Consider the following 25,565-nt stretch of genomic DNA (forward strand, 5'->3'; position numbering starts at 1 on the left):
CACTGGCTGCCCCCCTGCTTGAGACGGAAAGTCTTTGTCAAATTCCCCTCATCGAGAGGCCAGACAGTCCCAGGGGGCAGAGGCCAGGCAAAAGCGTGGCTTTGCTGTGCAGCTTTACCATCGCTTTATTAATTGAGAAGGCGAAACTCCATTAGTCACGCTCGTTAATGCCCAGCCCTCCAGTGCGCTTGCACCAGCCAGAGTCCTTGTGGCTGCGGGGAGCAAGGATGGGCCAAGGGACACACTGGGGTTGGGGAAGGGGGGGCCTGTGCTGCTGGCTGGGGGGGCTGGATTAGACCCCCTTCCTGGCCCAGCAACGGGTCTGGCTTCTCCAGCAAGCCCCGAACACCCAACAAGCCCCAAAGCAGGCTGGGGCGTGGGGAGTAGCTTCATCAGAGGATGCACCGAGCACCCAAACCCAGCTCTATCGCTCCATCAGAGGATGCACGAACCACTCGAAATCACTGGGAGACCCCCCCTAATACCCCACCTCAAGCTCTCCACCCGGGTGACAGGGGCCGGCATCCTACCATGGTACCCTTCGCTCAGCCCACCTCTCCTTCTGGCTTTTCTACTTCCCCACGAAGCAGTAGGTGCCATAGGTCCGCAGCTCCTTGCTGGGAAAGCCGAAGCTGCGGACGCCGGGGTCCGGCAGCCCCCCGCAGCGCTCGCGGGGTGTGGTAATGGGGTACCGCACACTGCCGTCTGCCAGCCAACCCCCATCACAGCGATCCAGCTGGGAAAACTTCCAGGCGGAGTAGAGTTGCCCCACTTTGGCGATGGCAGCCCCGTGGTTGCGGCATGCTTGTCCGGCCTCCTTGAAGTTCAGGTGGCCCCGGATGAAGTAGACCTGGCCTGGGGATGAATGGGGTCATGGCAGGTGAGCGCCCACCATGGATGGCTTCCTGGGAACAACCCCAGCCCTGATGCCAATACAGGTGGGCATCGGGGTTCGGTGCCACTGTGGGAGGGACAGGGGACCCCAGCACTACCTTGAAGAGCAGAGGTGAAGCAGAAAGCATCGAATCGGTCCTTCTGCTTGTCCCTGGCCCCATAGGTCCGAACACCCGGCAGGAGGAGGTGGCCACCACACGGCTCCCGGGAGTTGATGATGGGGTAGTGGACGGTCCCATCGAGGATCCAGCCGGCGTTGCACCAGTCCAGACCCTCCATCCAGGCTGCAGAGCAAGAGGAGGGTCAGCACCAGCGCTTCCCTCCTCCCCACTCCTGCGCCCAGCAAGGCACATTTTGGGGTGGATGAGGGGTTTTTTTTTGGATGCCTCACCTTTGTAGAGCTGCTGGTAGGTGGCGAGGCGGGAGTCCTGCTGCTCGCAGGCTCGCTTGGCTTCATGGTAGTTGAATTTGTAGCGTCCGTTGCTGGGCTGGTAGGGGAAGACGACGCCTGAGGGAACAGGGACAGAGGGTGAAGGAGATGCTCTCCCCGAGGAGGCTTTGGCTTATCATCCCTGGGGATTCAGTGCTGAAGATAAGGCTGGGGCTTGTGGCGTTGCAACAGGGGACACAAGGGGAGGAAGCACCCAGCCATGGACCCCTAGTTCCAGTCCAGGGTCCCCTCTCCACTCTCTTCCACATCCCTGAGGGATGCAGCAGGAGGGACCCCAGCCTCACCTTCGAGGTGCAGCGTGAGCGAGACACTCTCGTCCTCCAGCCCATTGACAAGCTGGCAGCGGTACCGTCCCTCGTCCTCCAGAGCCACATCAGTGATGGTGAGCGAGGCATCGTAGCGGTGGCTGTGCCGCAGGCGCACCCGTGGGCTCAGTGGCCCATAGTTCTTGTGGTACAGCCCGTTGGTGATGAGGATGATGCTCTCCCGATAGTTGGCTGGCTCCAACTTGCTCCACTTCACCCGGTAGTTGCGGGGCAGGGCGCGCAGGACACAGGGCAGGGTGGCCGTGGCACCCCGCTGTGTGTGCACCATGGTGTGAAGGGGCTCCAGCAGGTACTGCAGGTGGGGAGGGGCTGCGGCATACCCGGGCAGCCTCAGCATTGGCTCACCACAGAACACTGCTGTGGCTCCACCACCTCTTCAACCCCTCCCCCGACACCCCTCAACCCTCATCGGCATCTTCAGCCTGGTTTCCATCACCCATCCTGGCTTCTTTTCCCCGCTCCTACAACCCCGGGAACACACAGCTCACCCCCTGCCCTGGCTGGATCCCCCCAGCACCACCTCCCTCCTCCAGCACCGACCCCAAACAGCAGCACCCCATCCTCCTCCTGGGCCCTGCTCCCTACCCGGGCTCCCCGTCGGCCGCTGGAAGATGCTCGATGCTGGGGGTGCTGCCAAGAGCCAGAGGGAGCTGAGCAGGAGAAGCCGGTGCATCCTTAGAGCTGGGGGCAGGGCGGTGCCTGGGGGGGGGCGCAGGGGTCAGGGACGTGCAGTGGGATGTACCCCGATGGCTGGGGGCATCTGCAGTGCTTGCTGCTGGGTATGCCATGGGGCCGATGGATGGCCCTGGTCAGCTGGGGTCTCACTGACATTTACTGTGCGAAGGGGACGTCCCCTCGCAAGACATTGAGCCAACAGAATATGCCAACCCTCCTCCTCAGTGCCACACACCTCTTACCGTCCCCAGCTGCGTCCTTTGGGGAGCTGCCGGTCCCATCCAACGCTTCCAGCGTGCGTCCTGCCCCGGTGCCCGCTGCGTCCTGTCTCCGTCACGGCTTCCCCATCGCAGGGTCGAGGGCTCCGGAAGGGTCAAATCTGTGTCACAGTGCTGCCAGGAAGAGGGGACACAGGGACATGGGAGGTGGCGAGTGGGTGCTCCCAGCCAGCCCCTTCCCTGTCACCGTCCCGGGGCGGGCAGCGTCCCGGCAGCCCCACTGCCCCGCGGTGCCTTGGCGCCTGCTCCCATGGTGCGCAGGAGTGGCGAGAGCTGGCCGTGCCCTCGCTCTCTGCCCTGTTGCCGTCTCTTCCTGCTTTCTTCTCTTTTTTTTGCCCCCCTCAACACCTCCCCGAGGAACACACAGGGAGGAGGAAGCACAATTTCCCATTGTGAGCGTCTTTCTCTTTATTGTTCTGCTCGGCAAAACACAGCGTGCCCAGCTAACAAACATCCCTTTATTTGCAGGCCACAGCATTGGGGAATTCAGGGAAGATGCCAGCACCGCACAGGGCTCCGGCAGCCCCTTGGACCAGCAAGGCCTCCCCTTGTCATTGGCCCCCAGTGCTGGGATGGTGCTCGCCGCTCCCGCAGACATCAGGACAATGGTTAATTTTATGCCCCCTCCACCTCAAGTCTCCAATGCGGGGATGCTGTTCCCATCCTTTGGGGCTCCTGTGGGTTGTGCAAGGGGGGTCTTGTATCCCACCGGCCTTATCCCACCCTGTGAAAAGACATCGGAAAGGCTTCCCCATCGTCACCTTGGGGCCGGGATGCTGCCAGGAGCAAAACAGGGCCACACAATGGGGCTGTGTTCTGGGCTCCCTTATCTTCTCCCTCCCCCAGGGTCCATCTCCAAGGGTGGAGGAAGCTTTTCTCAAAGGAAACACAAGACAAGCAGCATCTGTCCCCAGCACCAAGGGACACAGTGATCCTGGCTTCACCGTGGCACGCACGGCACAGAAAACAAACCTCCCTGGGGGGAAGCAGCACCAGGGCACATGCTGTCTCCCCGGCCCCTTGCCCCCAGCCTGCTCCCCACGGCTCCCAGCCCCTGTTCAAATTTGGCTGCTTGTACAGAGGGGTTAATGCAATAACCTGCCCTAACACTGATGCCAGCAGGCTGGACTGGAAGCCTGCGAGGCTCTCCCAGCTCAAACTGGTCAGTGCTTTGGCTCATTTTAATGAGCAAAATGTGGCCAGAACTTTGCTCCCCCCCAGCAGAGAAACGCTAAACCACAGCAGCACTGCACGCTCCTCTCCTGCATCTCCCCACAGTTATTTTGTGGGTCCATGGCTGTTCAGACAGCACCTGTGATCTCCCTCCATCACACTTCCCATGCCCACGGCTGCAAAAGTGGATCCTGATCCCCTCCAGCAATGCCCGTCCCTGGGCAGCAGCTCAGGGCTCCTTGGCTGGAGGATGCTGTTTCCCAGCTCTGTGGTACCACAAACAAGCTGAGCTGTTTCTTGCATTTTTCCCAAGTGAAGGCAACAGCTACACCCCTCGGCTCTCACAAAACCACAGCCTGAACCAGGACACTTGCTGGGGCCTCCAAATGTGACTCATTCCCGTTCCCCATCCTGTTGGCGTCAGGGCATGACCCCAGCCTGATGCTGCTTATCTGAGATCATAATTTGGCCCGGCGCTTTGGAAAGGAGTTACCCGAGTCACTTCCCAAACACACACTGTGTTTTACTTCTCGGCTCCTTTTCTCTTCCTCTCCCTTTTTGGGATTTGTACCCGCTCTCGGTGCATTACAAACACCTCTCTGCAAAAGCAGAAGCAGCCAAAGTAAAGCAAAGGAAACCTTCACGTTCCAGCTCCTGGCACGGGTTGCTAACAGCAGCCTCTGACACCGCTCCTCGCCCTTATTTTTCAAGGCTCAGCTTCTCCTCCTCCCCACACAGCGCCACAGGTAAGCTCTTCACCAAAGCCCCCCGAAACCATCATTTTTCCTACTGACCAGGGAGTTTAAACCTGGCTTTGCTGAGCTCGCTGGAGCCCAGCACCTCTGCAGTGGGTCAGTCCCACCATGCTTGCTGCACCACCCTCCATCTCCTCTGTCTGACCCAATCCCCCAAAACCACCATTTTCCTCCCATGCTGCGCCTCCAGAAAGGGTGAAACCTTGGATGTCCCCCAGCCGTGGTTCCCCCCACACCCCAAATCCCACCCCCACCCTCTTGCACCCAGCTGAGATGGATGCTGACATCAAAAGCCCCGTGTGCTTCCCCGGCACAGTGGCCTGAGCCGCCTGATGTGGCAAAACCAGGTGCCAAGGTGTGCCAGCCCAGGGTTTCTGTGTTAACAGTGCCGTCCTGCTCCTGGCCGGTTCTTCCACCTGTGGGAAGCACCGAGTCGAGGGCAGGACCTGGCAGCCGCCCTGGCAGGCGGAGTTTGCAGCCCCAGCGCGTCTTTCTTCGTGTGTCCCCGGTTTCAGGGGGTTTGCCTGCCCCCGGCAACATGCCTGAGTACACCACTGCCTCGAGGTTCCGGCTCTCCGGTCTGTGCTTCCTCCTCCAAATCATTACCATCATCATCTTCGCTGTCTTTGTCCGGTACAGCCCAGAGAGCAGCCCCGGCTTCTGCTCCCAGCAACTGAACTGCAGCTGGAGAAACCAGGACGCGGGTTTTCAGCACCCCCGTGAGTACCCCCACCCCGGGTGGGTACAGGGAGCGGCATTACCTCATCCGTCCCCAGGCGCTCTTGAGGGGGTGGCACAGGATGTCACCATGCTTGGTCCAGGCTGCAGATCTGTCACACTGTCTAGCTCTGGATCAGACTCCAGAGTAAAACAGAGAAGGGGGAACATCAAGCCGCAGGGTTGGGGTACCGGTGCATGCCACCAAGGAGGGGTCGGTGGGTGGACAGGAGACGTGCTGCAAGGATTTCCCACATTCTTGGACAAAGCCAGGCCCAAAACAGGAATATTTGTGTCTAGGGCATGCGTTTCGGCAGCTGGAGTGTGGAGGGGATCACTCGGTGCAGTGATTAACCTGGGATTGTCCTCCCATCGCCGGGGGGGAGCATGGCAGCTGCTCCTGGCACTTTGGGGTCTGCAAAACTTCCCACCAACCTGTCGGGTTTTGCAGTGCCAAGGGATTTGCACCAAGCCCCTTTCACAGAGGACTTGGGTCCCTCGGTGCTGCCACAGCTTCCTATGTGGGCCTGCGGGCCTGCCCCGCTGGCAGCATACTCCTGCACGCCGGGCATCGCTGCGAAACTCATCCTGGGCTGGGGGATGAGGGACTGACCCTGGCTTTTCTGAGGCAAAGACAAGGCAGGTGATTGGAAAGGAGCCTCCGGAGTACCCTGGCCAAGGGAGGGGAGCTGAGCCGAGCAGAACTACCCATCAGGGAGCAGGCAGCAGGCAGGTTCTCCTGGTTTTGCCTGTGCATGTAACCCCACCCAGTGCAGGCAGTGACTCACGGCTTTGGCACACGGGGAGGGACGGGACACAGCTCTCGGCACGGCTGAGGGGTGCAAAGCGCATTTAGCCCAAGTGAGAATCTGGTCCCCCCTCCTCTGGTTTGCCACCAAACGGTACCAGACTGGTCCCATTTTTCTGTTCACCCTTCCGGTCCTCTTGTCCCATGAAGTGGGACATGATGTTTTCAGGGACAGCAGAGAGGTCCCGGGGTGTGGCTGACATCTCAGACCCACCTTCGTGCTGGTGTAATGGATGTAGATGGCTCTTGGCCACCCCAAGAGGTTTCTGGGCTGCAGGCTGAACCACATGCATGTACCGAAGTATCTGCACAGGGTGGTTGCAAACGGGGAGACCAGGAGCTACTGCAAAGGGTGGCGGGGGCCACATCAGGCAGGGACAGCTTTACCTGTCACTAGCACAAGCACAAGCGGTTGCTCATGCTCTCTGCTGGAGATCTCCAAGGGAGATCCACCACAGTTCCAGAGACACGTAGGTGGAGCAATGCTGATTTATATCAGTTGAAGCCTTCAGCTCCCCAAAACCTCTTAAAGCAGGGGGTGTCTGAGCCCCCTCAGGGGGACCAGCAGGCAGGAGGGTGGCTGCCTGTCCTTGACACCTCCAGACCCATCCTTCTCTCCCTCTTCCTCCAGGTTTCCGGGATGTCCACCTCCAAGCTCTCCTTGGCTTTGGGCTCCTGGTGGCCTTCCTCAGCCGCTATAGGCCAGGCAGTGTGGCCATCAGCATCCTCATCATGGCCTTCGCCATCCAGTGGGCCGTACTGATCCAGGGTTTTTTACACTTCTTCCTGAATGGCAAAATTTACGTGGGAGCTCAGAGGTAAGGCAGGAGGGAGCTGCTGCTGCCTGGCCTTGATTATCCCAGGTCCAGCCCTGGCACACTGGCTCCCTCCTCTGTAAAACTCACAGCTCTGCTTTGGAGGAGGATGATGAGGGCAAGTAGGACCAGACTTCTGGGTTATTTGAGTACCACACTAGTAAGGGCCATGTAAGTACTGCCAACAAGTTACAGCCAGGCATTTAGGGGGGCACGCTGCCCCCCCCCCCCCCCCCCCGCCTCAAGCCCAGCTGTTCCTTTGTCACCAACATTGCAAGGCTTGGGCTGCCCATTCAGCTTGCAGGAGCGGTGGGATACAAGGTCTGGGCTGCAGGCTCAGCTCTCGTCTCCCCAAAACCCTGCTCTCCCCAGCTCCTGTCCTCCAGCCCCACACCTTCCCTCTCCTTCCCAGCATGGTCAGTGCCGACTTCTGCACCGCAGCCATTCTGATCTCCACCGGAGCTGTTCTGGGCAGGGTAAACCCTGTCCAGATGCTGCTGCTGACCCTGATGGGAGTCATCCTCTTCAGTCTCAATGAATACATCCTGCTCAGTCTCATGGGGGTGAGTCACCAATCGGGGAGGGGCCCACCAGAAAGGGGGTGACTATGGGTTTCAGCTCCTCATGTCAATTTGTTTGTAGAGACAAATCCCATATCCTCCTTTCCTGTACCGTGTTTTTCTGTACTCACCAGGTAAGAGACAGCAGGGGCTCCTTGACTGTCCACACCTTTGGTGCTTATTTCGGCTTGATGGTTTCACGGATCTTGCACCAGCCCCATATGGACAAGTGCAAAAAGCAGCAGGACACGGGGAACCAGCCAGATGTCTTTGCTGTGGTTGGTACGGAGCTTGAGCTCTACAACACTGGAGTCATAGACATGGTGGTGGAAGGACCATCACCAACATTAGGACAGTGTGGCTGTGGCTTTGTCCAGCAAAGTCCCGCAAACCATCAAGGACAGAGGTCTTGTACCTCCTTGGGGACCTGTCCTGGGGCTGTACCACCCTCTCCAGGAAAAAGCTTTTCCTCATATCCAACCTGAACCTCCCACACTGCAAGCTGTGGCCACTTGCATCTCTTGGCACTAGCAAGAAGTTTCTTTCCCATGAGGGATCAACCCCAACATCAAAACCTACCTGTTCCCCTTCCCCGCAGGAACCATCTACCTGTGGATCTTCTGGCCCAGCTTCACCTCAGCCACCACGGTCCGTGAAAATGCTGAGCCCTGGGCAGTGCTCAACACCTACTTCTCGCTGGCGGCGAGCACACTGGCCACCTTGGTCCTCTCGCCTGTCCTCCACGAGGAGGGCACACTGCGGATGGTAGGTCCTCTCCTGGGACAAACCCATGTCCTATCGTACAGGTACAGTGAGCATAAATACACCTGGGGCAAGAGGGGATGCCCATTAGTCTTTCTTCGGTTCATTAAGACCCAGTTTGATCCCCGAGGAAGTCCAAATCCCCCCAGCCCCATGCTGTTATCCTCCACGGAGCCAATTCCCCTGACCATGTCCTGCTCCATCAGGTTCAGATCCAGGATGCCACCTTGGCTGGTGCGGCCATGATGGGTATGGCTGGGGAGATGCTGGTCACCCCCTTCGGGGCCCTCATCGCGGGGTTTCTGGCCGGCCTGATCCCCCCACTTGGCTTCAGATTCCTCACGGTGAGTTGCCTTGGGACAGCCGAGGACACTGGTCCCAGGTCAGGGGACCACCTGCCTTTGGGGGAGGCTGCATTGCCAACCTGCAGCTCCCAAATCTGCAAACACCGAGCCGCAGCGCAGCCTCCCTGGGCTAGCATCCCCCATCCGAACCCCGGCTTTTCCTTAAACGCTCTCCCCAGCCTGTCCTGTGCTCCAGGCTGAAAACCCAGGACACATGTGGGGTTCACAATGTCCACGGGCTGCCGGGGATCCTGGGCGCCTTGCTGGGGACGCTGCTGACAGCACTGGCCACTGCAGATGCTTACGGTGGCAGGTGAGAAGAGCCAGAATCAGGGGTGCCAGTGACTCCATGCACCAAGCTGGGGCCGCCATGACCCCTAAAATCGGGGATGCTCCATGCACCCTCTGTTACAGTGCCCGCTTATAGCACATTGCCCAGAGCCATGAGCAGAGCCCTCCGTTTCCCTGCCTGGGAGAACAAGCTCCCCCCAAAAACACATCCCTGCTCTGGCTTGCAGGCTGGAGTTCATCTTCCCGCTGGTGGCCCAGGGCAGCTGGACAGCCACTGACCAGGTGCTCTGCCAGCTCTGCGGCCTGCCCATCACCCTGCTCCTCGCCACGCTCGGAGGCAGCCTCACAGGTGAGTTTTGCCTCCGGTGAGACGGGACAGAGGGTGTGAGGAGCAGGGGGAATTGGGGAAAAGCCAGGAAGAGCCCCAAAACGGATCCTCCCCATCAGCCGGGGCGGGTGCTCGGCACTGCGCAAACCCCCTCGGGGCCGGAGCCGGGGTCGGAGCTAGGGCTGCTCCCGGGGTTGGAGCTGCCCCCGGGGCCTGGGCTGGGACCGGAGCTGCTGCCCCCGGGGCCTGGGCTGGGACCGGAGCTGCTGCCCCCGGGGCCGGGGCTCGGAGCAGCCCAGCCCAGCGCTGCCGCTAGATGTCAGGGGAAGCCCGGCGAGAGCAGCCGGGCTGGCCCGGCGGCCCCGTTCTCAGACGCCCTCCCCCGGTTTTGGGCATCCTCAGGAGCCGTCCTGAAAATGAAAGGGTTGAGGTCTCCCCCGGACACGCGATACCTGGAAAACACGGTCCTCTGGGAGGTAAAGCTGGGCGTTTGCTGGTAAAAAAAAGGGTTTACGGGGCTCAGGCAGCAGCAGGGGTTGGATGCTTCCCCCCGGCTGCTGATACCCTCCCTCCTCCTGCAGCAGCGTTTAGGGTGGCAGACAGCTTCATTAAAGCCCCCCAGGTCCCCCCCATCCAGTCCTGATTTGCTCCAAGCAGGCCCCAGTTCTGCCCCTCTCTGTGTCTCTGCGTTGGCGCAGGTGGCTGAGGAAGGATGCGACTGCAGGGAAAGCAGAAAGGAGCCGGGCACCAGCACCTTGGTCTAATGACCCTGATCCCCCGGTGAGGTCCTGCACCACCAGCCTCAACCCTCTGCTGGCATCACCAGTGTTGGGAAGCTTCTGGTAGCCTGAATTTCCCAGCAACCTGCTCCAGAGACAGCCAGGCTTGTCCCCATGTGGGAGCCAGTTCCTGGTCCCAAAGGTTTTGGGAGCAGGTCGAGTGCCCACGGGCCTTTGGAGGGTGAAGAGATGCTGCAGTGATATGGGTGCTTGCTGTGGGAGTGACCCAGCTTGCTCCAGGGACACCTCTGGGTGTCCAGACTTGGCTCAGCCACTTCCCCGCTCTGCTCTGTGCCTCAATTTCCCCATCTACTGCTTTCTGAAGAGAAGGTGGCAATGAGGAGGGCTGTGTCAGGGAAGGGGCGTACCAGGGTCCACAGAAAGCAGCAATGACTTTCTATGGACAATTTTGCACACAACAATTAAAACACGTAGATCCTTTGTAGCTTCAGGATTTGCCAATGAGTTCACACAGCACCCGCCCAGCTTTGCTGGCTGGGTTTCCTTCAGGTTTCTTTTCAGGGAGGAAAGCAAAGCCCCCAGGACCCCCCTGTACCCTAAAGACTGATGCCCATGGGGTGGGTTTCATGGGTTGCTCCATCCCTGTTGCCATCTGCGCTGCCCACCCCCCCCAGCAGGGTACCCTACTGGAGCCTTAGCCACCAGAGCATGCGATAGCCCAGAGCAGCCACCACCCAGGGGCAAGTCCAGGGTGACACCAGGGTCCCCAGCACAGGGGCGACCCCTGCCTTCCCCTTACCACTCATCACCTTGCACCGGGGCCAAGAAAAAGCCCCCCCTCCTCAAAACAGGAAAGTGCCCCCCAACACTCAGCCCCTTTGGGAGATGGATGCTCCCCTGGCAATTGCAGCCCCCAGGTCCCCCTGCTTTCCAGGGCCCCCAGCAGCACCCAGCACCCCATCTCCACATGCCCCCCGCAGAGAGGCTCTCACCCTGCCTGCCTGCTCCAGGTGCGGGCAGCAGCCCCCAAACCTCCTGCCTGGGAGCAGGTTCCAGCACCCCGGGAAAGTGGCAGCTCAAGTGAAGCCAAGGGGGGGTCCTGCAGCACCTGGAGCAGGGGCACAGCCCCAAAGGGCTCCCGGAGGCGCAATGGCGGCCGTGCCGGAGGTCCCCGGTGGGGTGGGAGGAGGCCTGGGAGGGACCCACCTCCCATGAGCCCAGGGGCGGCTGCCAGACTCTTTCACACCTCCAGTGCCAGACTCTGGCGCTCACCATGTGGGGTTCCCGTGGGTGCAGGTGTCCCCAGCTGCCAGCACCATCCCCCCCCCCCCCCGGGGGGGGGGGGGAGCCACAGCCCTATTCCATGCAGAAGGGACAGGGGGGTCAGGGCCAATGCAGCGAGGTTTGGGGTAAGCGGTTTGCTACCCAACCAAAGTGGCCACATTTGGGACCATCTTATTTTAATACCTGCTGCTGTTGAAATGCATAGATTTTTTTTAAATAATGGCATCAAAGATGCAAAAAAAATACTAAAAATAATTTGGTTGCAGGCTGACCATAAAACATCACTTTTAAACAGGATTCTCCATCCTTTCTAAAAGGAATGAAATCAAATTAGAGAAAATTTTGAGTCTGAAGCATTGCTCCACAACAGAAATTCCAAACTTCTCGCTTTGATATAACTCAGTCCATCACTTTAACTTCTCCAGTTTCAGTAGTTCCTTACAGAAAACCTGGTGAAATCAACATTTGCTAAATGCTTCGGTGCTGCTGAATTTCCATGACAAAACACAGGGAGGTGAGCCACACGGCTCAGTTCCTGCTGCCACCGCAGGTGCTGGGGAGGGCTTCTGCTGACCTTCTCCGTACAGATACCCCAGCCCCACTCCACGCTCAGGACATAAGGAAGGACATGTCCCGCATGCCCACGTCCCCTTGGCACGCACCACTCTTCAGTGCCGCGTCACAGAGGAGGGAATACAAGAAGGAGAAGCGGCACGAAGGCTGATGCCCCAGCAAGGGGGTGTCAGGCTCCAGTCATCACCTCAGTCTGGGGTGCAGGGCTCACCCCCAGCCCCGTGACACCCCCTCCCACCTCACCTCCTTCCCAGCTTTCTCCTCCTCTTTCCCAGGCAGCCCCTTTCCCCTTTTTGATCTCTTCACAGCACGTTTCAAAAGCAACCCACTGTGACTGGAAGAAAAGCCCCTCCAGTGAGATCATTGCGAGACCCCCAGACGTAGGGGTCGGGTGTGAAATGGACCTCCCTCCTCCTCCCCTCGCCCGGCCCCCCTGGCCCCTCTGAAAGGCTGTTATGTTTTGTAATCGGATTAGGGGAGCCCTGTGCCCTCCCCGTTCCCATTTACCAGTGTGACCAGCTTGCGCACCGCCACTCTCCCTGCAGATTGTTTAAGCGAGCCGGGCGCGAGCAGACAGCTCGCCCGTACAGTGGTGAGGGTAGGTTCGGACGGCGAGAGCCTGAAAGGTTTAGTCATCGAACAAATTGCTTCTCTGTAGGGGCCGTTTTCTTCCCAAGTTGAACATAATGATGGCAGTTTGGCGAACAGATGGTGCAGCTAAGCAGATAATCCCGCTGGCCTCACTAGCTTGGGGAGAGGCAGCGCTGGTTCTGCCCGCAGCTCTGGGGGCTCGTCCTGGGACAGGCGGGTCGTAGCGGTGGCTGGGTGATGATAACACCCCAGTGGGGCATGAGGAGCTTGGGCGAGCACCCAACCTTCACACCTCTTCTGCTTCGAGGGTGGTTTGGGTGCCAGACCACTCGTGCCTCAGTTTCCCCAGTCCTGCAGGGAGCTCTCTGCTCCATCACTTTTCAAAGCAGGGCTCACCCTCAGATCACAGCCTAACACGGGGAGATGTGCTGAGAGACAGCACGCCTTTCCCTGCAAAGGAGCAAAGGATGGCTGAGAAAAGCTCATTTTATTCTTATTTTCCCGTTTTGCCTCTCCCTCCAAAAATATTCAAGATGTGGAAAGAGCTGGAGAAGAAATTCTGCCAGCTCACAGGGGTTGGGTGGATGGTGTACCTGTGTCAGGCTCAGGGATGGTAGGACCTGCCTGCTAAATAAGTCTTTATTTAAAATACATCAGCAGGAAAAGCCCAAGGCCTCGCCGACACGATGCAGGCAGGGGAGGGCACGGACACATCTGTGTGGAGCAAGCCTTGCCCATGCTACAATGGCTTCAGGGACCCCTTCCCCACACTGCGGGGCTCTTGCAGCCTGCAGCACACACTCCAGACGCACCACACCACATCCCTGCTTTCAGGGGGTTCATTTAATTCATGTTCCCCCCACTGCCACCAGCCTTGTCCCCTGAGAGCCCTGACTTTGACAGCTCCCTTGCCCTTTCCTGTGGCAGCCCAGCTGCCCAGAGACCTGCCTAAATCACCTCTTGCTAATGCAAGAGCTCGATCAGCTGCTCAAAGGGTGTTTTACAAGGAAAAGCAATAACAACATCTATCTGTTACAGCTGGGGAAACTAAGGCACACAAAGACGTGCCCGAGAGTCCATTGGAATTAGAGGCAGGACAAAGCCCAGGCTCCCTGAGCTCCTGGCATACATGTCCTTACACATCCGCAGCCCCCACCACCTCCCCACCCCCAGGAACAGCTGATGCCGTGTGCTGTTTGATAGAAAGCCAGCTAATCATCTTTCCCACCTTCGTTAGAGTGTGAATCGTTATCCGAGCGACACCTGTAAAGCTCCTTGTCAGACGAGGCTGATGCACATGTCTAATAATGGGCACCATATGGGAGAGGGAAGGCTCAGGAAAGGAGCAGGGACCCTACCATCCCTGTGCCAAACAAAGAGCAGCTCCCGATGGCTTCCCATCACAGCAGAGCATCACCAGCACCGGGCCATTTGAAAGACTGGCAGCACTGTGCCACAGCAAGGGAAGAGCCCAGGCAGCACCGGTGGTGGAAGAAGAGCCACTGCTTGGGGTACTAAACATCTTGATAACACCCCGAGCAGCCCCTGCCCTTTGGAAAAGGACCTAGCAAAAGGAAACCACAGCTTGAGCATACAGGTTAAAGGCAGGAGAGCCATCGAGCCCTGCTCCCTGCAGCCTGCCCAAAGGCTGGGACCAGGCACCCCAAATCCACCGAGGCACATCCCACCGTGCCTTGGAGCATCCTCTCACTGCCAGCCTAGCAGAGGCAACCCGTGGGTGCAGACAAAGCCTCCCGGGACCCACGGGTTATATGATGACAGGGAGGACACGGTGTGAATTAGAGATGGGTCCCTGCGTTGGGGCTGATCCACAGTCCCCTAGACCCTCCCTGACCCCAAATTTGGGGGGCAGAGCTCAGCCCCTCTGCCAACCCACCCCTCCAATGAAAGCCCCCACCACCTTCAACCCACTGCAATTACAAAGCCCCATTTTCAGGCCCCCATTCATCTCCAGCAGCGTAATGAGCCTCTGGGCACCATCAGTGGGGGCAAAGCAATTAAAATCGCTGGCATGGCAGCCGCGTGGGTGGCTCTGTCATCCACTGCTGCCAGCGCCCGATTCGGGGTGAGTGGGCAATGCCAGGCCGGGCAGCGCCTCAAAGCGCCACGTCTCCCCACGGGCGAACAATCGGCTCGTTCTTCGCCGGGTTAAAAGAATAATAAAGTAAAATAAAGAGGGAATAAAAGGCCCCAGTAAAACTGGGAGTCAAGTTTATTTACAAACTGAATATGAAGTGAAGGGCCTGGAACAAAGGTGTTATGTAAGGGACAGTCACTAAGGGGCTCTTTACCCACGCTAATTGCCACTTGCTCCGCGATATCCATTTATCTTGCAGCTGAAATGGCCTCCTCAGGCTTGCAGGTTCAAGCACTGCTTGTTTGCAATGCTGCCTGGCACAATTAGCGTGCAGGAGCAGCGGCCAATGCAGTCCCACTGCCCAAACCCACCAGGAAGCCTCACACCTCCCCAAAAAGCGGGATCATGCCTAGAGTGGGTGGATGTGCCGACGGGCACGTGGCTTGGTGGGGAGAGATGCTTCCCTGCGTGGGGCTTCGGTGTCAGTTGTGTAACAGGGAGGGACAATGGGTCTCAGTTCTGCTGGAGAAGACCTCCAGGTCCCTGCATCAACCCTACCCGAGCAGTGACGAGCAGCTAACCACCACGGGATGCCCATGGGAGTGACTGCAAGAGTGATAGCTAATGGCTGCAAAAGGAGAACGAGATCTGGAGAGGATGAATTAATCTGTTGCTCGCGATGATGTTTCCAAGTGGTCTGGCTGGAAACTGCCCTCAGATGCAAAAGACCAAAGGGCAGAGACTAGTAATAAAGAAAAAAAAAAAACAACACAGGGAGAAGCAGCTGCCACGATCGCTGCTGCATCCTGCAGAACGTGGCCTTTCTGCTCTCATCCCTGCTCTCACCCTCGGCACATCCAGCAGTGCGAAGACCGTGGAGGGACTGTTAGCTCTACTCCGGCTGATCCGGCGGGAAAGGGAGGAAGAGGAGGTGGCAGCATCCCTGGGAGCTGAGAGGTCAATTTTATTGACAAACTGCCTCTTGAATGGAGCGTGGGGAACAATGCCGGCCCTCAGCCCGGGTCAATTGGGACTGTGTAAAGCAAGGGGCCGGCACCAGCAGCCCCGGGAAAGCCCTCCAGGCGAGTGGCCTTTACCACCGTGTTTGCATAACCCCTGACCCCTCCTTTTGGGGTTTAATTGAAATCCCAGCTTGATGACAAATTGGCATGACCAGCGGGCCAGAGGGTGGGAGGGCGAGTGTGGAAGCAATGCTGGGAAGCCCTCTCCCTGCTCTGGCAGAGACCGACCTGCTGCCCGCCATGGGCAGGCTGCCCCTTCCTGTCCTGTCCTGGGCCACCTGCAAAGTGGTTTACACCCAAGTCGAGTGTTTTAATCACAACCTGCTCCTTCCTTTCTTCCCACGATGGGCTTTGGACAGGCAACTGTCCAGCTCCCCAAGAAGCTCTGGCTCAATGAGGGCAGGAGCAGGCAGGCACTGCCTGTGGATGTGCAAGGCTCCTTCAGAAATGCTCATTTGGGCTGAAGTCTCCTTGGACTGAGATGCTCTGATGCTTCCTTAACCACAGAGCTCGTTAGCCCAGGGCAGAGGCATTTGCAGTTTGCACCATGGCAAACCCCCACCACGCAGACTCCTCTCCTCTCCCTGTCCAAAGGGAAGGGTCACAGCCCTTCACCAGTCTTTTGTCTTTAAGTAAAGACTGCTTTTTTGGAGCCAGTAGTAGAAATGAGCTTCTGAAAAACAAATATAACTAAAGCCCCAAAGCAGTTCCCACAGACTGGGGATCAAAAACTGACGTTGCAGCAAATGGGGCTGAAGTTGTCCCATTTCAGAAGTTCCTGGGAGAGAGGTGAGAAATGACAGATGCACCCTTGTGATCACAGAAATCTCATTTTCTGCAGAAACCAGACTAAAAACAAAGAGAAAAAGCCCCAAATCAGCTGCCTCAAAATCCCCATCCCTTTTATAGAGCATTAGCAGCATCCCAGCTGCTCCATGCAGTACATCAGTGATGCAGAGTTGCACTAGATGAAGGTACCACTGCACCTGAGATGGATGTCAAGGTGGGTGTTACTGTTGGCTAAAGGGACTCTGCGGAACTACAGCATAATCCTCCAAAGCACTAATATTTTTCCCTTCACTTTTACCCCTGTCCCAGCATACTGTAATCATCAGATGCTGAGATTAGACTGCAGAGTTTTCCTGCCCACAGGTAGATATTTAACATTTTACGTTCCATAGATCATCCAAGATGAATCCCAGATGCTCTTTAAAGGGGATGGAGTAACATCTGGTCCCATGTGTAACTGAGCCCCAAAGTGCAAAGAGCACAAGTGGGGCTTGAACAAATTCCAGTCTAAACCCACGCAATTTCCACGTGCAGGCAAGAGCCTGTGCGTCACCAAGGCTCCTGCCCATAGTTTTGCCAGCCCTGCCCTTGCAGCCCATCCTACTGGATTTTGCCACGTCTGGTGAAGCATCCCACACTTTGGAGAATCAATCACATTTTTACAGTACCAAAAGGAGACTTTCACTCTGTAGCGGATGTCTGTACATCCAACTTGCACTAAATCACCTTAAAAATGGAGTGGCCCCACTTTGAGGCAAAACCCCAAAATATCCCCATTGCTGCCTGCTTTACTGTCTGTACCTCGTTTGCAAATCATTTACAGGGATTTTTACACATCCTAAAATACTTTTAACTACAGGTTTCATGTCTGTCATCTGTCACTGATTAATGCATTTCATTGCTATTATTGTCATTATTACTATTAAACATGCATCCATCCAATTCATAAATCAAACATCCTGTCGACTAGGACAGAGCCAGCAATAACCAGGTTCATTTTCAGGAGGTGCAGCCACTGGAGATGATGAGATTTGTAAGAGCAACCCCTTGCCCCCTCCATTAGTAGATCTCAAACTGGTTTGCAAAAGAGAACTAGATCGCCAGTTTGCAGAAGGAGAGGTATGAGGTGGGAGGTAACTTGCCTCCAGTGATTCCGATAAACCAGGGGCACTGGTGGGGACTGGACTATCTGATCCCTTCAGCCTCCTGCCTCCCCGTGCAATGTTGGAGTTTGCTATGTTTCAAAGGAGAGAAACAGACTGCAATTTTACATTGCTTAACCTCCTTACCTCTCACCTCACACACCCTTGTGAATAAATCCAGGATGATTTCATCCCCTGCAGTTTCTCTCCCCACCTCCCAGGACAACCAGCTCCTTACGCTCTGCTGGCTGTCACTTAGCCACCTTCCTGCATACCCTGCGGGTCACTATTCCTCCAAACAACCTTCGGTTTCCACCAGTTGAGGTTCTTAGGGTCTTCTTGCACAAAACCATTTAAGGCATTTCAGGCAGGGCTTGAAAAGGCTCCTGCTTCCTCTGGGGGGCATTATCATGACAACCGGCTTTAATTCAGTGCAGATCCAGGCTCCCAGCTGGATCCTCAGCCACGCCAAGTCCCCCTGACACACTTCGGCTGGCACAGAGAGGCCAAAGGAGCGCGCAGGTCCCAAGATCGCGGGGAACTGGCCTAGCCCCATTTCCCAGTCCTCGCCCTCATATATATTCCCTTCCAGTCGCCCCGTGCTTTTCTCTGCATGTTCTTCTTTTGCAAGAGCTGCCCTCCTCTTCCCCACTCCCACTGGGCGCTTCCCCCCTCCCCACAGTCCTCCTCTGTCCCCAGCATCCCCCTTTCTCTTGGCTCTCTATAAACAAAGCGCCTCAGTGTCTGGGGGAAGAAAAGTTGCATTATGCAAATGGGAAAAAGCGAACAGGAGATTTCTCACTCCGAGAACCCCCATTCCGGGCCTGCACCTCGGTTTCCATGGCATGTCCAAAGCCTGCTGGAGGCTGGTTTGCATACGGATGAGAGAGGAGATGAAATCAGCACGAAAGCCCATCGCTGACAGAACACCATTGTTTAGCCTGTCTGATTTGGAGGCTAATGAAACGCCATTAAAAAAAGAACGAAAGAAGAAAAAAAACCCACCGCTTTCATCCTGGCTTTGGTCAGTGATGGGGAGGGGGGGTTAAATATGATGATGGAAGATCATCTGCACAATTGGGCTTGGGGTGAAGGTATTCTGGCACCAGGGAAGGAAATTCCCAGGATGCACTGCCCCTGCAAGCCAGAACGATGCCGACAGGAGATGGTGCTATGGGCAGAGTGCTGGGCTGAGAAAGGCTGTGAAAGAGCCAGCAAAATCAGTCCTGCTCCTCTTGAGTAGATACAGCAGCACCCAGCATAAAAATACCCCGATCCACCGATGTTCAACAGCAGCTGTGAACCCGTCCGTCCCACAGCTCATCTCAGGGAGGGTATTGACCCACTCAGAAACACACCATGTCTGGGAAAGACACTGGACGGGGCATGTGGGCTGGGATCAGGCTCTCTTGGTAACAGGCTTTCCAAGTGGAATGAATTAAAAACTGTGAAACCAAGGGCTGGAGCAGGAAGGGGATCAGTGAGCAAGCGTGGTGCAATAGCCCTCCTTCACCATGCAAGCTGCAACCATGCTGGCAGAGAAGGAAGAGCCATGTGCATCTCAAAGGACAACACAAAATATAGAGAAAAACAGCTAATGGGTGCCCCATCTCCCCCACCCCTAACATCCTCCTTGGGCTATTCCTGATGTATCTCTGAAAGGGCTCTAAGGAGGTGGGATAGATGGAGCAGGAGCATGGCCACCAGCTCTCCGCCCCAGGTAGCTCTCCTCCCCTCGCCCTTGCAATGGCCACCCAGTCCCTTTTCCCCTGCCCTGCTGCCAGCGGCACATTGTCTCCAGTGTGTGATTCGAGAACAGCATGATTGGCCTTGAAAGGGCTGATTTGCTTTCCCCAGCCCATTGAAACGCTGGAGAGCAAAGCCTGTTCCCTCCAGGCGCTCGGAAACCTGGCACCCTTTCCACTTTGCTTCCCCATGCCCCTCAGCCCAGGGGCTCCTGCTGAGATTTTGCTGTCAACAGAGTTTTGTTCCCTTTCTAGGGCGGTGCAGAAGGGACACAAGGACCTTGAAAATGGCAGCTTCTTTGACACTGCTATTCTCCTTCGACCGCCCTGCCTGAATAAACAGCTCACAAAAATGGAGTTTACTGTATTTCCTCCTCAGGGGGAAAACACTGCATCTTGGTCCTAATTAATTTACCTAATTAACATTATCTTCATTGGGTCTGTATGCAAAGACCTCTTTCTGTACTGGCCGGGATAGAGGAAAAAACAGGAATAAAATATATTCAGTCATCTCTCAGCCCCGACTGTAAAAGGGACATCACAGAAAGAAGTGCACCGCTCCGATCAGTTCAGCCTCAGAGAAAGCTGCTGCGGGAGAATTGCATCTGCCTCAACCTCCTCTCTTTTGCAAACAGAGCACAGGATGGGGCCATATTACTGCACACCAGCCTCTTGATGCTGTGCTGGAGGTGCAGTGCATGTCCTCAGGGAATTAACTGTTGGGATGGGCGTGCCTGGGGATACTCGGGAGGATGAAGCTTACAGCAGGAGGGAGACCAATGGATAGATACTGTGAATGGGCGAGCCAGGAAGATGCCCATGAGCAGGCTAAAATTCAAGCCGCTGGGCTGACCCCTCCACTGGACTTAACCAGCAAGCTCTGTGCCAGTTTATACCTGCCATGGAGCCTGCCCTGTGTTTAGACCCTGAATTTTCCTGGGCCTTGCCCAGGTCCTGGGCGGTCACTGCCGACGAGGCAGAGGGCCCTGTGAACTGTCCACTTTCACTGCTCCTGCCTAGCAAAGCCCTGCTCTGCTATTTTGTTCTTTTCCCTGCCAGATGCCAGCTCTCTTCAGCCTCTTTCTTCTCCCCATGCTTTGCTTTGCCGCATAGTTCCGGAAATCAGAAACAAAAGGAGAGGAAAGAAAATAGGCTGGATGGGGGGGGGGGGGGGGGGGGGAGGAGGGGGAGTTTCCCTTCCGTTAAGCTTTTTGCAGCTCTCCCTGCCTCCCAGTATGAGACACTATATGGCATCTCACATGACGAACGCTTGCACCCACGTGCACGGGCACGTGATGAGATGCCCAGCTATGCCAGGCTGCAGGATGGAGGTGAAAGGAAGAGGCTGGGTTTGCAGCCCGACCCTTTTGGCCGGAGAAACAGGAGGATGCAGAAGAGAGAAGCTCCTCTCTGCTCCTAACCTGCAGGCCAAAGCCGTCTACACTGCCAAAACACACACGTTGGAGGAAAAGCATTCCCAGGCTGTGCGCTTGCAGGCTTTTGTGGCTTAGTTTATGCAGTAAGATCTGTGCTTTCAGGGCAGGACATGGACTCAGTGCCACTGTTGTTATAGGGGCTCCTTATAGATCAGATACCGGCACCCAAAACTTCTTAAGCACTGTGAATTGCAGAGTCTGAGCGGCGCATCTCTGCCTCCACATCTTCCCATCATCCCCCCTTCAAATGAGGCTGTCAGCACGGGTTTAGGTGTCCACATCATCAGAATCATTTGATTTACAGACATTTTTATTTTATAAAGGGAAATCCTCCAGCCGAGGCTTCATAACCACTAGCTGAAATGGCCAGCAATCATCCTAGAATTTGTTTGCCTTACCAAAATGAAGTCCCAGCTTGGTGTGCGTTTCCATTTGGAAATGTCAGCTCCACACAGCAGCCCGCTCCAAGGACGCTGCCTTTCCCACCGCCCCTGATTTACAACGGCACTGAATTTTAACGATGCAATAAGCAGCTCTGGTCCTCAGGAGCCCCGTAGGGATTCTGCGCACCAGAGGAGGAACAGGCAGAAACCTTTGTGCATCCTGATGGACAAGGAGGAGAGAGGAAAGGTCTCCATGCCACAGGCATCACCCTCTGCTTTGCTTTATTTGAGGAGAGTCGGAGCATACCTCCAGCCCCGGGAATTGTGCTGCAGACAGCACGAAGCCTGTCCGAGTGGCAAGGCAGGGTCTGGCTGGCTCCAGCCGCTAGTAGGAGCTGGAAAGTGTGAGTCTGAGCAGCAATAAGAGCTGAGCAAACGGGCCACAGAGACATGCCAGAAAGGGACGCGCCAAGGCAGAAACAAGGGCTAGCGTGGCTCTGCTGCTCCGGCACCGTTTTTGCATGGGTGCATCTCCCAGGTTGTGCTCTCCCGCTGCAAATCTGCTTTAGGCTGTTGGAGGAAGAGCATAGCAAGCACAGGGTCTGCACTGGGCTCCTGAAGCAAAGCCCTGTGTTGCCTCAGTGGGGCACAGGACTGACAAACACAATGGCAAACACCAACCCAGCAACACAATCTGCCAAAAGCAGACATCTCCGTAGTCCAGCTAAAACCCAAGTCATATCCTGGAGGAGAGACATCAGACATTTTCACCTGCCTGCTGGACCAGGCAGAGGGGAGATGCTCCCACCATCAGAAACCTGCTGTTTGCAGCAGGTGCTTTGTCCACCCCATTTCCAGCTGCTGCTAGACTTTCAGTAATTCTCAGTGACCTCATTTTCACTTAATTTTGTAAATCATTTTTGGGTTGTTTTTCATTTTACTCTATTTTTAATTTGTTGTTGTTTCCCTCTGAGCCGGAGTTTGTCATTTAATCAACTTAGACCCAGATAGCCTGGAGGGTGTTTGGGGAAGGGGGGGTAGGGGAGGGAAGAATGAAAACGCTAATGTCACATCACCTCCCTAAAATGAGTTTTAATTGTAATCCTTTAATCCCTCTCAGATGGCCCTCTCTCCACTGATGTTTTTCATAATTATTCCTTGCCATTTTCCCATCGGTCTAAGGAGTGTCTTCAAGAGGGAGGGGGTGGAGAAAAGGCCCTTTTATAAAATAATAATAATGGGCCAAATTAAGACACAAAAAGGGAAATAACAAGGGGGCAAGGGCTGCAGACACAGAATGGGGATTATTAATGACTCCCCCCTCAGAAATTTCAGTGATGGTGCTCTCAGCCACCCCAATCAGTGGGCAATTGAGGCTTGTTTGCTCAAGTGGCTGCACCCTCCTACAATGACCCACATTTAGCCAAGTGGCTGCATTGACAGAGTACCAGGTGCGCAAGATTGGGAAACTGCCTTAAGGCAGCGTCTCGCCAGCCCACCCCACTCAGCACAGAGGGGTCTGCACAGGGCTGCCTACCTCCAGGACAGTTTCCACCTGCCTGAGCCACAGGCTGGAGCCAAGGATGAGATGGTCAGTGGGAACATCACCTCCAGTACTGCCCAGAACCCAGGGCCCTCTGCCACCCTGGAGAGCTTTGAAGGGCATCGTTCCCGCTGCTGCTGCCAGCTATCAGCCCCTTCACCCTCTGAAACGAGTCGTAACTCATCTCTTGGCCTCACTCGGATGCAGCCTGAAGGATGCTGAAGAGGAAAGGGATTGCCTTCAGCAGCAGCAGAGGAGGACATGGCTGGGTAGGGGAGCAGGTCAGAAAGGGTCTTCATGGAGGTCTCAGTCCTGCCCAGGGGCCACTGAGCCCTCAATGCTGTCTCCAGCCCTCCACCAGGATCAGCACTCCTTGTGCTTGTACCTGCCAGCACGCACCATCACAGACACCCCTGCCATTCTGCAAAGCTGAGCTGGCAGGAGAGCAAAGTGACTTGTCCCTGACTGATTTACTTGGCTCTGAGCAGCACCAAATTTCACCCAGGGTCCCAGGGCCTCTGCTGCCATGGAGTGTCAGGCACATTACAGGCATGTCCAGTGCAGCTTCTGCCCCAACAGTGCCAGTGCTGTACAGATGGGACCATCACCCAAAGCCCAGTGGAGGGACCACAAGCCCAATAAAAGTTCACTGGATGCTTCTGAGCAGCTTGGAAAGCTAACAGGAAGCAAGTACCCAGGTAAACCGGGCACTTGGGGGCTCAGGTCTCTAAAGACACAGGGTTGTTAATTCAGGGGAGTTAAGCCCGACCTCCCTTTGAAAGGATGTGGAACCAGCGAGCACAAGCAGGGTATTGAGATGCCCTGAAAGTCTGGTCCCTGAACACAAGCTGCAGAGCTTTCATTAACTCCAGAGTCGCTCTGGCGAAGCACCCCAGCGAAAGGGGAACGTTTACAGACCACTGAACTTGTACTTAATCTGGGAAACCTCTTGTACAGGTCTGACGGGAGTTAATCCACCCCTAACATCTCTTTCACCCTCTCTCCCCCTCCCCAGCCGTAAAGCTCAATGATCATTGCTAATCATCACATTACTTCAATGAGCCTGACCCAAAAGGCTCCTCCAATGCCTCCTCCCACCCCTCATTTCAGCTTTCTCCCCACAGCAACCTGCACCTTCCCACCCTCCGCCACGGTGCAGGGATCAAATTGACAGTGCATGTCAGTGGGGCGACCCTCGGGGACAGCAGGTCACAGCCACAGTGACCCCAAAGGGCAAGTGATTCCTGCAGGAACAAAGAGCCTGTGTGTGCCAACGGGCCGGAGTTTGTGTGCAATTAACTCTGGTCAAACCAAACAGACTGAGTTCATGAGCGTGGTCTAAGAGCATCGTCAGGGTTTATAGACTCCCAGCTCCAAGGGAAGGGGGACCAGCAACGCCTGAGCAGCAGGAGCTGCAAAACAAGAGGCAAGGAGAGCCCTGGACACAAAGCAGGACAGGGAGGGGGACAAAAATAGGATTACAGCAGGGGTATGGCTGACAAATTGTGTCAGGCACCAGGAGCATTTGGGGAGGAGAGCTGCAAAGAAAAGGATCCCTTTAATTATCAACGGTTGGGTAGCAGAGGAAGAAGCGCCTCGTGGCTGGAGGGGAGCAGTGGGATGGCTGGACGCAGAGCTCTCACCCGCAGCCTGACTTGTGGTCAGGAACAGGGAGGGTGGACAAACCCTGGCTCTGCCATGGGCCGAGGGCCGGTCGGGGTCCTGAGCATGGGCACAGAGGGGCTGTTTCACCTCCCACCTCACCTGGCACTGGAAGGATGCAAACCCCATCCAGCCAGGGGGGAAATGGAAAAAGCTCAACACCACAAAGGGTCCCCTCCACCCCAATGCATCCCCCTCCAAATGACATCTTTTCCTCCTTACAAACAGGGAAGAAAAAAAAATTAAATTTGCCACGTGGAATTTCTCAAGAATTCCAGTGTCGGAGCATCAAAATGTTTTGCTTTGAATTGCATCGAAACATGACAATTCCATGCAGAACTTTCAATTACTTACATAGTACAGTCTCACCAGAGATACAAGATACAGCAAAAGTTTACTGAAATGAAACAACCAAAGTAAAGGTACTTTATGGTGTTTTATGTTACCAGCCCTCAATAAAAGCATCGGAATAACGTATTCACGGGGTTGTTCTGCTACTTACAAGGAAACCTTCCTGCAAAATGTGTCGATTTCAACAAAACTGCATTTTCCCATTGACACATCACCAATGAACTGAACACATCCTCTCCCGCCAGCCCTAAGCTGCTCCCAGACTCAGGCACAAACGAGCCCCCTTGGGCTGTGTCCAGAGGCTCCAGACCACAAAAATGACCACGAACCCCGCTTCCCCCCCCCCCCCCCCCCCATTAACCTCATGCTCCAGTGGCAGCATTGTCCATCCCCTGCAGCACCCTGGTTTCAGGTGAGGCTTTTAGACAAAGCCACAACAGCCAATGCTAGTGATTTCAATCACCAGCCTCAAATATCCATGTTGAGCTGCCCTCCTTCGGGAGAAACACCTCTTCAGACTTGTAAAAATGAGATGTTTCCCAGGCATAAAGCCAGGGGAAGAGGGAAGGCTGGAGAAAACAACCCCCAACCTTTGCTTCCTTTTGAACTGATTTTTAATTTTTTTTTTTAAACCCCTTTCCTGGGCATTTGGGAAGTTTGGAAATGCAGGTTCAGCTGCAGCCACCTCCAAAGCAATTCCACATCCCTAGGCAGCCCTGCTCCCCCATCTCCCAGCCCCATTGCAGCCCCCCCAAACTCCTGACCCTCTTCTCCCAGCCCTATTTATTGTCCTTCAGGGGCAGACATGGAGGCTGGCACAGAGTCATGGGAAGCAAAGAAGCAGCTGTGGGTGCCGGAGCCAGGCGGCCACCCTGCCAGGCCCCTTCGCCCCCAAACCTGGTGCCATCCCCACCCCATGGCGGTGGGCAGCTGGGGAGGCTTAGGGAAGAGCTGGGGGGGGGGGGGGGGGGGGTGGATAAAAAAAAAGGAGAGGGGGAAGAAAAAGAAAGGGAAAACAGCCCCCTTTAA

The 25,565-nt window shown here is 56.0% G+C and overlaps 2 protein-coding genes across 5 annotated transcripts; one reads left to right on the forward strand and one right to left on the reverse strand.

Annotated features, from left to right (window-relative positions):
- Positions 1-107: 107 nt before the first annotated feature.
- Positions 108-25,019, reverse strand: HAPLN2 (hyaluronan and proteoglycan link protein 2). Of its 4 annotated transcripts, none has more exons than XM_030024307.2 (7): positions 24,898-25,019; positions 2,582-2,738; positions 2,257-2,370; positions 1,630-1,980; positions 1,286-1,402; positions 993-1,178; positions 108-855 (listed from the first exon to the last, which is right to left on the reverse strand). In XM_030024307.2, the coding sequence occupies exons 1-7, from the start codon at positions 24,916-24,918 to the stop codon at positions 572-574; spliced, it is 1,230 nt and encodes a 409-aa protein (XP_029880167.1). In that variant the 5' UTR covers positions 24,919-25,019; the 3' UTR covers positions 108-571. The 4 variants fall into 4 exon arrangements, with proteins under 4 accessions (XP_029880167.1, XP_029880168.1, XP_029880169.1 ...); XM_030024308.2 differs by lacking the exon at positions 24,898-25,019 and adding an exon at positions 2,859-2,935; XM_030024309.2 differs by lacking the exon at positions 24,898-25,019 and having other exon boundaries at positions 2,589-2,946.
- Positions 5,064-11,022, forward strand: RHBG (Rh family B glycoprotein). Its single transcript, XM_030024306.1, has 10 exons — positions 5,064-5,271; positions 6,709-6,895; positions 7,305-7,455; positions 7,587-7,734; positions 8,051-8,217; positions 8,421-8,558; positions 8,738-8,871; positions 9,077-9,198; positions 9,580-9,653; positions 9,876-11,022. The coding sequence occupies exons 1-10, from the start codon at positions 5,091-5,093 to the stop codon at positions 9,939-9,941; spliced, it is 1,368 nt and encodes a 455-aa protein (XP_029880166.1). The 5' UTR covers positions 5,064-5,090; the 3' UTR covers positions 9,942-11,022.
- Positions 25,020-25,565: the final 546 nt, after the last annotated feature.

This window comes from Aquila chrysaetos, chromosome 9 (assembly GCF_900496995.4).
Source record: "Aquila chrysaetos chrysaetos chromosome 9, bAquChr1.4, whole genome shotgun sequence".
NCBI classification, from domain to species: domain Eukaryota; kingdom Metazoa; phylum Chordata; class Aves; order Accipitriformes; family Accipitridae; genus Aquila; species Aquila chrysaetos.

Bases quoted from the DNA above. Each gene is read 5' to 3' on its own strand.
- RHBG (XM_030024306.1), top strand. From the start codon at position 5,091: ATGCCTGAGTACACCACTGCCTCGAGGTTCCGGCTCTCCGGTCTGTGC. The intron at 8,218-8,420 runs GTAGGTCCTCTC...CTGCTCCATCAG, and splicing joins AGGAGGGCACACTGCGGATG to GTTCAGATCCAGGATGCCAC. The intron at 9,654-9,875 runs GTAAAGCTGGGC...GCGTTGGCGCAG, and splicing joins AAAACACGGTCCTCTGGGAG to GTGGCTGAGGAAGGATGCGA.
- HAPLN2 (XM_030024307.2), bottom strand. From the start codon at position 24,918: ATGCTGCCACTGGAGCATGAG. The intron at 1,403-1,629 runs GTGAGGCTGGGG...CTGTTCCCTCAG, and splicing joins GCTCACGCTGCACCTCGAAG to GCGTCGTCTTCCCCTACCAG. The intron at 856-992 runs GTAGTGCTGGGG...ATTCATCCCCAG, and splicing joins CTTCACCTCTGCTCTTCAAG to GCCAGGTCTACTTCATCCGG.